This window comes from Papaver somniferum, chromosome 11 (assembly GCF_003573695.1).
Source record: "Papaver somniferum cultivar HN1 chromosome 11, ASM357369v1, whole genome shotgun sequence".
NCBI lineage: Eukaryota > Viridiplantae > Streptophyta > Magnoliopsida > Ranunculales > Papaveraceae > Papaver > Papaver somniferum.
The window spans coordinates 124,730,317-124,742,705 of NC_039368.1; the positions used below are offsets into that span (position 1 = coordinate 124,730,317).

Below are 12,389 nucleotides of genomic sequence, written 5' to 3' on the forward strand. Positions count from 1 at the left end.
TTTGAAAAATAAGGAAAGCATTACATCAACATCCATCCACATCTGACGGAGGAAATATTCAGTAAAAAAATAAGTCAGGGGGCAAGAGATGCATTCCATGATAGTAATAACATTCTTGGAATTGAAAGCAATAGTCTTTAAAACTGTCTCAATAAGATGTAAGTTATAATCAGTTACAAGACACTACTGAATAATCTCAAGGAACAAAGCGAGTAGAATACTTATGATTAGTTAGTACATTACCAATGCAGTTAACATCATAACAATGAAGTTGTGCAGGCAAAATAAAATCTACAAGGGAGAAATTTAGTGAAGAACTGTAGTAATAATTCAACGTAGGAGCCATTTCCCTGAGAAAATATGCAAATCCTTGGATTCTACCTTTCTTTTCTGTACTAGAGAAACATCAAGCTTTACGGAGAATAACACGTCTTTCTCTCTTGTATTCAACTTCCTCTCTCTGGTGCATAATCAACAGAGCTCTTCTCACCTGAAATGGGTAATCATGAACATTAAACACAAGTTCATGGGCACTATTATAGTATCATTTCTCAGTGGCACAGGAAAATAACAAATATGCCAAGAAGAAGATCCACATCATAAACTTAATGGAAGCATAAAACTAAACTGATAAAGAGAAAAATCCTTACAATGGAATCACTCAGTCCCATTCTAGCAAGCTCGTCAATAAGACGCCTCTCTGATATGTGGCTTCCAATTCCCATTCTTCTCTTTATCTGTGTCTCAGCTTTCTGAAAAGTAATGCATACATTGATCAAGGTTAAACAAGGAGGCCATAGCATTCCACAAGGAAACTGGTGTCAGAAGTAAAACGTAAAGCATGAGGTCTGGTTTTGATGTGACACACCTTTATTTCGCTTGCCATCTCAGGAGTCAGATTAATATGTTGATTAATTCCCGATTTGGCAGCATCCATCGTGGAAACGTTAAAGAGTCTGATTGCCTCTCTTACGTTTTCCTCGGTTGCAACATGGGAGCTGAATTTAGGACAAAGAGAAGAGTGCAATAAATTCAGCCTCTTTGGTTTGTTTTACTTTTTTGATATTGCTAATGTTAAATAAGAACAAATTTACAGGTATTAACAATGAAGTGAAGTGTATCATAGAAGTCAGTGGCCATAAAATGCATTTTGCTAGTATCTAATAATTTTCACATGATAAAATTCAAATTAAGAGAAACTCATTAAGTTCCTGAATGTGTTTGGGAGCTAGTGTTTGATTTTGATTGTGGGTTGCACTTAGCCCTGAAAATATAAGGCAAAAGGTTGCTAAATATTTCAGCACTTCCACAAATGCAAAAAATCATTTGCCTGCAGAGCTGAGGAGTCGGATCTAATTGAAAATATTACTTACAGTCTCATCCTAGCGAGTGCCTCGCTTAACCTTATTATAGCTTCAAGCTGCCTTACAGTAATTGGTATGGCAGCCGATTCACCCGATTCATTTGCCTGCTGCCTCATTTCCTGCAATAATCAGCACAGGTTATCCAACTAGCATGCATGAGTTTGTTCCACTGCAAAAGCCAAAAAATTTATTACATGACTATAGTCTATTGATGTCAGTGTTACAGAACTTGGTGACTTCCCGATAATATAATATACATAACATCATAACAATTTTGATTCAGAAGGCAATCTCCGTCGTACAGTCAGGTTTTACAATGTGGACAGGGGACTGTCAGTTGGTACAGGGGGGACGCCAAACGGAACGCACATGGGGATACAATAGGTACCCATCAAAGACGGCTTCAAAAAGTTGTTTTTGAGCTCATGCTACCGAATGAAACAATCAGCTAGGTCATGCAATAAGAAACAACGAACCAAAAATTCTGCTTAAGAACAGGGTTGACTATCCTCATTTCTTCACTTCGGAGACCACTAAAGACAACTGAAAATATACTCTACCTGTCTAATTTGAATATAGCTGTTCTGCAACACAGTGGCTGCAGATTCTGAAAGCCGAGGGTAGCAGTTTTTTTTGCAATACTGAATGTACCTGATGAGATACATAACATGTTCAATTCACATAGTTCCAGAAACAAACTACCATGCAGTACATACTACCAGCACAGATTCAGAAGATTGCCTTTTTAACCAGTTATCTTCCTTCGAGGTTCTAGTGTCGTCGGAGGCTGCTTCAGCAGTGGAATGAAGCTTGATAACATGGCTAGCTATAAGCTGCAAAGAGAGAGGATCTCCAGTCAACTGCACGGTATTGGTTACTAGATAATAAAAAAAAATAGTCAAAATGCAGCAATCATGACTTACCTTATCCTGACTGTACAGCCTAACATCCTTCACAATGAAGATTAGATCAAATCGGGAAAGAATTGTTGTCTGCAAATCAATGTTATCCTGTGCTGTCTGAAATAAGACATTATCTACTAAGTTTTTCTCCATAAAAATTCTTACAGAGTCAAATACCTAAGAAGAGTGAAAGAGAGAAAAATATGTCGACCTTAAGATCATCATAACGTCCTGACGGGGGATTAGCAGCTGCCAGCACAGCAGTCCTAGAGTTGAGTACTGTTGTTATTCCAGCTTTGGCTATGGATATTGTTTGCTGCTCCATAGCTTCATGAATAGCAACTCTGGTGGGACAAAAATAAGTAGAAACTTGGATTCTTCAGAAGAACCACAATTTTTTGAAGAAAAATACATCACCAAAAATAAATGGCCTGGCCATTAATACCTGTCTTCAGGCCGCATTTTGTCAAATTCATCTATGCAGACAACTCCATTATCTGCCAAAACCATGGCTCCTCCTTCTAGATAAAATTCACGCTGAAAAATTGTGTATAGGAAGATTAAACTGTCAATTTTTTCTCAAAAATAGTGAGAAGACAATCTACTCGGTAAACAGTAGAGGAGAATAAAGTAATTAAAACTACAGCAGAACAAGAGGATGTGGTCACAAACTCACAGAGCTGTTATCACGAATAACAGAAGCTGTAAGTCCAGCAGCAGATGACCCTTTTCCAGATGTATAAATGGCTATAGGAGCGGTTTTATCAACAAACTTGAGAAACTGTATACAATGAAAATTCAAAGAAGGACCGATATGATATTTTATCATGAAAGAAAGAAAGAAAGTAAACGCACAAAATCAAGGACACAAAAAATACCCAGATCGGAACCATTTCATTTAGCTTTAAGAGTGACAAAATTATAATTAGACCAAAACATGTGATCCTAACCTGCGATTTAGCTGTTGAAGGGTCCCCCAATAGCAAAATGTTGATATCACCTCTTAACTTTGCACCATCAGGCAACTCCTGCATTTTGAAGGAAATTGAATATGTTATCTTCACTCCACAAAATAATGTTCATACTAAACTTTTATTTCAGAAAATGAAAAACATACCTTCCTAGAACCTCCAAACAAAAGACAGGCCACGGATTTCTTTACATCTTCGTGGCCATAAATGGAAGGGGCGACCTTGGAGCATATATTTTTGTAACAATCTGCTTCTGAAGCGAATTTTTTGAATTCTTCCACCTGCAAACCAAGTTGAATGTGCCAAAATGAAACGAAAAACCATAGTACTGGATGATGCTTATCATCCAGTAGGAAAGAAAAAAAAACATATATAAGCTGGAATGCGAACAACTTCTTTCGGCAAGAACCACATCTACTGGTTAGTGTCCAACAATTCAGTTTGCGGGCTATTGGTGATTGTATGTGGGCATGTAGGTAGCATTACTTACATATTAAAAGAAGAAAAAAAGACTTCTTATTTAGTTGAAAAACTAGCATTACTTGTATGATCATCATTTGCTTTCATGACCAAATTGCATTGTTAATACCTCGCATAAATCCCTATATACAAGGTAAAAACACCAAACCAAGATTGACCAGAATCCAGTTGTTAATACCCAGAAAAAGTCTCTAGGAAAGGGAAAAATGCTAGACTATGTACTCCGGGTGCAGCTGCAACCATGCATATGCGGTTTGTATGGTGACCATGGATAGGAGTATCCTTTTTTCTCTTTACAGTACAAAATACGAATTAGATATTCAGGAAATGTCTTCTTTTCCTTTTTTTCTCAATTTGAAATTTGAATCCTACAGCTACGACAATATATATGAATGGGCATGTAAGTTCAGGTTGTCCTTCATCAAGCCTCACCTCATCCGCAGTGAAAACAAATTTCCCGCTAGAATTGGAGTCACTGCCATCCTCTATACCAACAACCCTGATATAAGGTTGTCTCACTGCAACAGCTCCTCTCTGGCTGAAAGATAAATACCCAATCGCACATACCAAAAATCAGTATTTGCTGGACTACATTAAATGATGGAAAATTGAAGGATCAAGTCTTACCTAGTTGCTGAATTCCCTGCTTGAAAGATACTGTAAATTCCAATGATGGTCAGCCTTGTCCCAGGTACAATAGTTTGAACTAGATGACGATCCACAGAGAGAAGCATGTTTCTTGGAAGCTCTCCAGTAGGCACATCCTTCATTATTGGAGAAATACAAACTGATCAGATAGGCTTGGACACTTCTAAGAAAAACATATACTTATCATTCATTTCATAGGATTCCATGTTATTCACCGAATAATGCTTATTACCTCAGGATTCTCTTGTAGCTTAACAGTTTGCTGATCAACATACTTGCTTTTATCAGGAACCACAATCCAAGGATCAATAGGGCATGGTTCCTCTCCTGCAGTCTACACCAATATCAAACAATTTTATTATTGAAAACAGTAAAAGAAAAAGGCGCAAAATTTAACCGAAATGGAAGTGGATTTTTCAGGTGAGTGATATACTTGAGGCACATGGTCACATGACCGCGGCACAATAGCTCCACCAAGCCCAGGACGGCAAGGAATTTTCTTGATGTTCTTGCAATTTCTACAAAGCAATGTGACATAAGTAGCTTTAGCTTTTGTTCTCGATGCAGCAATGGTAATCCCAGATATCTTGATAAGCTTCGATATACTCTGAGCCTAATTTCATCAACATTTAAACAAATGAAAAAAAAATCCCAATTTTAACCCAAATTTATAAAAACCCTAAAATTATATTACTAACCCCAAGTGCTCGCATAGAGACGGGATCCTCCTTAGAGGTAAGTAAGATCTGAATTTCAGCAGCAGTCGGGTCATCAATTTCACCAGTTTCTCCGGGTACTTTTGATTTCAAACTAGAAAGAACTTCAGCCGCAGCGGTTTCAAACTAACCAAAAATGAACATTAAATTAGAAACACAAATAAATTAAGAAACAAAATCAATAAAGAGAATAACAATTATACATATACCAGAGGTAGATAATCTGATGGAGCTGAACGAAGTAACGAAGGGAGTTGACAATCAAAAGCATTGAGATCTTCCATATCAACAAGTAGTGATTTAGAAGGAGTATCATAGTTTTGAACGAGGTTTTCTCTATATGGGAAAACATTTGGTTCTGATTCAAAACTTCGTATGAATTCTTTAAACTTGATCTGGATTGAATGACGACTTGCTAATGATTTATCAGCATCTTCTCCTCCTCCACCTGGTGGAAACTGTGCTTGATCACTGTAATAAACACCACCTTCATCCCAACCAGACATCTTGATTCTCTCTCTCTCTCTCTCTCTCTCTCTCGATGGGGGCTGAATGGTGCTGGTGGTGGTGGTTACAGACTACGCCGCCCTAATGTAAGCGGGTTTTGGCGGGAAACATTACGGGATTTGGCGGGAAACGTGACAACGAGGTGAAGCCCAAGCTCCAAGGAATTCTACTTGACAAACGTCTTTGGGGCCTGGGCCTTTAACTAAGGCGAATGGGTGTCTGGGACTGGAGGATGCGACTTAAGGTGAACAACGCCAACTGGTAAAATCAATAGATTTGGTGTCACTCATGTCTTAGTTACGCGACTAAATTACCTCGTTTTTGTTCATTTTGTCTATGATCCAATTGTGCATATACACTACTTTATGTTATGAAGATGCATGTTTTAATGGTTAGTAGTTAGATATCATAACTATAAGTATGGTATTCATTTGCGTAGTTCGTCATGAATGACCTACGTCCACAAAGATTTTGGGTTATTTCCATTAATGGAGTTTGGAGTTACAAAGGTAAAGTTTACATTATTTCTCCTGTGGGAGGGAGAAAATTCTAGAGATGATGAGTTTAATAAAGAAAATCCTTCGCTTGTCTTTTTAAGTGGTTGTTTATACAAATTACAAGGCGGTTTACTTAAGGCGGTTAGCTATAAAATTTTACTTTTTCCCTTAGCTTCCACATCTTGACTCGTGTTGATAATGTTTTTAAGTTTTTTTTTTTTTGCTTTTCCTCCGAGCAATCTTCATGAATTAAACTTGATATTTGTTATCCATTTGGATATCAATTCCTACTTGAGCTCATAGGTAAAGTTCGAGTTCATTGGTAGAGGTCAAGCTCACAAGTGAAGATTGAGGTTATAGGTAGATATGGAGCTTGTAGGCTATAACTCCATATGCGTCATTCTAATTGAAAAAGCGGGGGTCTAACAACCATACCCAATATTTCGCTTAACAATCTGTATGGACTAACTCCAATATACTTTCAAGAGAATCAACTAGACAGTCAGACTCAAGCTTAAGAAATTATATCAAAGAGTTATATCTCAATTTCTCAATTCAATCTGCAATCAAACAAATAAGAATTTGCGAGCCTGATTGAATATAAGAAATAACTTGGACAGTATCAAAACCCAATATACAAGTGTAAATGAATTTAATCAACAACCAAAGGTTGGATTCTCAATTGATTGAACTTACGCACAACCAGTGATATTTTAATTATATAAACAAATATAATGCGGAAAAGAAATAACACAAACACCAGAAGTATTGCTAACGAGGAAACCGCAAATGCAGAAAACCCCCGGGACCTAGTCCATATTTGAACACCACAGTGTATTAAGCCGATACAGACACTAGTCTACTCCAAGTTAACTTCGGACTGGAATGTAGTTGAGCCCTAACCAATCTCACACTGATCAAGGTACAGTCGTGTACCTTACGCCTCTAGAACCACACTGGATTTTGCGCACTTGATTCCTTTAGCTGATCTCACCCACAACTAAGAGTTGTTATTACCCAAAGTCGAAGACTTGATAAACCAATCTGTCTCACACCAAGGTAGTTAATATCGAGTCGGTATCGTATCGGTCGGGTCCTATACACCTATACAAATGACTATCTGTTTTACAGGAGATACATCATTTAATATATAATTTCAAATAATTATAAAACCATAGTAAAAAATAATAAGAATCATACACATATCTCAGATTTCCAAAATACAAGGTGGTTTATTAGACAACCTTGTGATTGTTGTCCCATTATGCCGGTAAATATTTTTTATTATCCTTCATATTTATCTTTTATATTTCTCTGCCTTGCAATCGAAATATGGTTTCCATCTTATATCCTACCATACAGTCATTTATTTTATATTATAAATATATTAGGGATTTTTACCTTCTCCAATTGACATTGTACTTGTCTATAAAGACTAGATAAATGTTGATGAAAAATTTATTCACGAAACCGATATTATCGGTGTACAAGTAAAACCGATATATCGGTCTGTACCGGCTTGTACAACCGATAATATCATTTCGTATTTGTATCGCCGATATTTTCGATATCGTATAAGTATTTTCCGATATCTTATAAAAACCTGTAATATCGGCTTGTACAACCGATATTGACTACCTTGTCTCACCCAGAAAAGTCTATTAAATAGATAAATCTGTCTCACACAAACAAACCTATGAGTTTTGTTTCGTCTTTTGATAAATCAAGGTGAACAGGAACCAATTGATATACCGGACTTACATTCCCGACGAACAAACTAAAAATATTAATCACCTCAAAATAATCTTAATTGTATGGTAGCTAAACAAGATATTGTGGAATCACAAACGATGAGACGAAGATGTTTGTGACTATTTTTTATCTTGCCTATCAGAGATTATATATCGAGCAAATATTAAAGAATATAGTACTCAATCACGATAGCAAACAACAAGATCAGAATATGCAACTACAAAGAAAATAGTTGGGTCTGGATTCACAATCCCAATGAAGTCTTCAAGTAGTTAACCTACAGGGTTTCGTGAAAAACCTAAGGTTAAAGGAGAATCGACTCTAGCTAATCTATTTGAACCGTTATATCAAACTTAGCTTGTTACACATAAACGAAAAGTGACTTCATTTAGATATGAGTAACCGTACCTAAACGTGTACACCTTTGTTGGCTCAACAATAGTTAACCGAAGTTAGCCATATGAACACCTTCATATCAACCTCATTCATCTTAACCATAACTAGTTCAAATGACTCAAATGAAACTAGTTCTAGAGTTGTTCAATTGTTTATATTCTTGTTAGAGCATTGATCGGTCGAAATCGCATGCGTTGCTATCTCAAGCATGTTTGTCAATATTATTGATCAAAACTATAAGTCTTGATATCTAGCTTATTTGTAGATGTCTCGGACTAGGATATAGATTGTGTAGTTGAGTTTTAGATTTCAAGGCGTTCATCATTTGAAGACGAAGAACTACTATGGGGTGCTTGTGGAACTTCATCGACAAAAGGTATGTGGAGACTGAAACTCATCTATCACTTGGAAAGTCTATTTCTACTCTATCTCCTATATTGAGACATAAGTCGTGTTACGATATAGTTTTCTATTATACACATTTGAGATTTCGAGCTCAGTTTAACTCGCTTATATATTTCTTGAAATGTGTGTTGGCAAGATTTCTCTTCGACCAAGTTCATCTTACATTATTAACGAAAGTCAGAATATGATCATATGAAAATTTCCGAGTAACATCTTACATGGTTCGTGTGATAGTATTGTGAAAACGACTATTGTCATCCTCTAAGAAAGTTTCAATGAATGAAAAAAAGAGTTTAAAATTAAGTAACCATGTTTGGATATAAGCATAGTGTGTTAATCACATTAGTAAGCAAGTCCATAACCGGGATCCTGAAGTATGCGTACCCGTACGCGTACTAGCAGTTGCTGATGTATGGGCAAGTATGCGTACCCGTACGCATACTGGCGGAAATTTCACCTCCGTGAATTTCTGCTGGATTTTGGAAGAGTGTTGAAGTATATGCACCCTTACGCGTACTGTCGTAACCAAACTCGGTCCAGCTACTTGAGTATGCGTACATGTTTGCATACTTGAGTGGGTTACTTTCTAAAATCGGTTGTGAACATGAACTTAAACATTTATAAAATAAGGAATGCAATCTTTGCTAACCGTGGATATAATGTTCATGAATTGATTCGAGTGAATCTAACCGATTTTGTTTCAATTGTAGGTACATTTCTTTTGTGTGTAACAAGCTAAGCTCGATCTAACAGTTGAAAGTTATTAGCTTGGTTGAATCAGGTTTTTCATCTAACGGTGAATAATGAATGCTTTGTTACCAAGGTAACTTAGATTGCAAACCCTGATTCGGAAACTATATAAAGGAGAACTCTAGCAACTGGGAAACCTAATCCCCACACCTCCTGTGTGTTACTAGTTGCACAAGCTAGAGTCGATTCTCCTTTAACCTTAGGTTTCTATCGAGACCCTGTATGTTAATAACTTGAAAGACTTCATTGGGATTGTGAATCCAGACCCAACTATTTCTCTTGTATTTGCGTGTTCTGATCTTGCACGATTATATCATTTGAGTACTATCTGTTAGAGCATTGCTCGGTTGAACACACCAAGCGTTGGTATGTCAAGTTTGGTTGTCATATTTTAGTGAATCAAAACTCATGTTAAGAGTCGCTTGATTATGTACTAGAGTCAACTTCGTATAGGTTAGCTTGAAAGTATTAGGATATGAGACATTACAAGTATTGCGAAGTCTTGAATATGTGAAGAAGCAAGGAGATACAACGATAACTATCATATTTCCACTTGAGGTTAGTGATATTTGACTTGAACTGTTTCATTCCCTAACGTATATTTCAAGTCTTGCATGTTGAAAACATAACTTTGAAGCATATTTGAACTCTAGATAGACATAGTATTAAGGAATACAATACGAGGTTTATTCCTTAACCATTAAACTTTGTAGATAAGACATCGCCATAATCATTTGAATGCTATTGTGATTATGTATGGGTATGAGGTGAGGATTTCATCCTAGGGAATAATTTTTACATGTGTTCTAAGGAAGTAAGTTCATAAACTTGTTTGTGGACCGAAAAGTAAATTGTCAGGTGTTATTGGTTTTGTTATTCATTGCATATCTTATGAACAACCAATATGTGTGATAGAGTATAACCGCTCACAACTTGTTGTGTTATTGGTATAACTATTCACAAAGGCCTGACTTATGCATTAGTATAACTTTTATTTGTAAAACCGATCTCAAGTAATCACCTGTGGTATGATCGGATTTTGTATGTCTGACCAATTAAAATGAAAGGGGAACCGATCCTTGTAAGGGGTGCAGTACATCAAGGGGAACCGATCCTTGTATGGGTGCAACAAGGTTTGTAGCAGAAAGGGGAACCGATCCTATGGACATGTGCAACACACATAAGTTAGATACCATATATATATATGGGGAACCGATCCTAGTACCTAGTCAACCAAATTTTTGGAAAGCCAGTGTGACTATGCACAATACTCACATGGAGGTAGAATTGAAACTTGTTTTGGTAAAATCGTAAACCCATGATTGTGATTGAATATTGGTTTGACCAATCACATAGTTCTTGAAAGTCAGATGAACCAATTCTAAACTTGTTTGGAAGTGTGGAAAATCGGTTTCAAGGTTGTAAGTGTGAAAGAGAACTTACAAAGTTAAGATGTCGACAAACTTTGAACACGTGCTGTGAATGTTTATTTCTTTAATTGTTCAAAGATATTCCTTAACGGCTAAGGCAAGTGAATCCCAGGATCGAAACATAAGTAAGTTAAGAATCTTTTAATGAAGGTTATTAATTTCATTTTGAAGGGAAATTACACAGTTAGTAATGTGCATTTACTAATTAGATTTTCCGAGATATTTCGACCGTTATTTTTGGACAGAGCATTTCCAGGAATTATGAAAACCGAATCTGTGCTTTTATGAATATCTTGAGAATATTTTCGGTTTTGGAAATTCCTTGGTGACCAAACTTCCTTATCTATAAATACACGAAGTTTTCCTTTCTAGCAAACTAATCCTTCGTAACAACAAATTTACTCTTTTGTTGTTGAAACTGGTGTAGCCGCCTATTCGGAGAGGAGAGTAACCTAATTAGGCGAAATCTCTTACGACCGCTCACTTTAAAGTCTTCTCTGGGATTGAGAAGCTCTAGCGTGTATCGTTGGCGGGAAACTAGATAATTGTGGTTTATCTTTTGTTTTCGATTGATTTAATTGACTAACGGTGGTTGAAATCTGATTGCACCTAGTTTGTTTAATCTTGAGAATCTTCTCTTCTGATATAATATTCACTCAAACTAGTTTAGAGATTCGACATGGATCTTTATACTGTTGTTAGTTCTAAAGACGATCTTGTGATAATCCATTGTTAACAGACTTCGTTCTGTGCGTGATTGATCACAAGAAATTCAAGTGATTGTGTGCAGGTTTTTATTGAAGATTTAAGAAGATTTGAAGACAAATAAGATATTGAAGATCTGTCTTGGGTTTTATAATCTTTGGTGCGCACAATACTTGTTTCGGTAAAAGAGGATCCAATTAATAATCGGTTTATCCTTGTGGTAGATTGGATTGATTAATTGAGTAGATCGGCATCAACATGGTTCTTCGGATTAAAGGTTTTGTTGGCTTAGTCTTAAACGATTACCTTTGGGTGATTGTGATGAGTGCTAAAAATTGCATATTTCTATATCTTTTTCTTGGCATTTAGCTCATCTTTTGTGCGCTAACTCTCCATTTTATCCCATATTATGTGTTTTCGTTGTTTTCAAAGAGTAAATATTTTTATTAATTAATTTTGCATTTTTAGGTTATAAATAAAGTTTGGATGGAATTACGGAGCGAAAAGAGCAGAAAAGTGGTGGAAGCCGAGAAGAATCACGCAAGGAAGCTGCGAAGAATGTTGTGTGCAAGACCAAAAGGCTAGAAATGGGCTTAACAAGGAAAAAATTGTTCTTAAAAAAGAAATGGGCTCAGAATTATCCCAAGCCCAACTTATCTCCCAAACCAAAACCCAAATCCATAGCCCACTTCTCCTGTAGCCGTCAGATTGGATCCTCAGCTGAATCCAACGGTCGCTTCATCTCCGATACATCAAATTTTCTACAATCGCTTCACACCACAGCACCTAACTCCATCTTGAGCCGTCAGTTTCGTTGTATTTATGCATCCAACGGTCGCTCAAGATCTGCCTCCGTATCGCCGTTA

General features: G+C 36.6%; 1 protein-coding gene across 1 annotated transcript; it reads right to left on the reverse strand.

The window, feature by feature from the left end:
• Positions 1-98: 98 nt before the first annotated feature.
• On the reverse strand, positions 99-5,632 carry LOC113321931 (DNA replication licensing factor MCM5-like). Its single transcript, XM_026569899.1, has 18 exons — positions 5,291-5,632; positions 5,064-5,207; positions 4,799-4,978; positions 4,598-4,699; positions 4,345-4,481; positions 4,150-4,255; positions 3,384-3,518; positions 3,217-3,294; positions 2,943-3,047; positions 2,712-2,803; positions 2,478-2,610; positions 2,288-2,383; positions 2,106-2,197; positions 1,925-2,015; positions 1,374-1,483; positions 869-998; positions 651-752; positions 99-490 (listed from the first exon to the last, which is right to left on the reverse strand). Exons 1-18 carry the CDS (start codon positions 5,585-5,587, stop codon positions 407-409), a joined length of 2,214 nt encoding a protein of 737 aa, XP_026425684.1. The 5' UTR covers positions 5,588-5,632; the 3' UTR covers positions 99-406.
• Positions 5,633-12,389: the final 6,757 nt, after the last annotated feature.

What these genes read in the sequence shown, in the direction of transcription:
- LOC113321931 (XM_026569899.1), bottom strand. Translation starts at nt 5,587, where the DNA reads ATGTCTGGTTGGGATGAAGGTGGTGTTTATTACAGTGATCAAGCACAG. An exon ending in AGCTACAAGAGAATCCTGAG is followed by an intron (nt 4,482 to 4,597) that starts GTAATAAGCATT and finishes CCAATAATGAAG; the next exon opens with GATGTGCCTACTGGAGAGCT. An exon ending in GGCTGTACAGTCAGGATAAG is followed by an intron (nt 2,198 to 2,287) that starts GTAAGTCATGAT and finishes CTCTCTTTGCAG; the next exon opens with CTTATAGCTAGCCATGTTAT.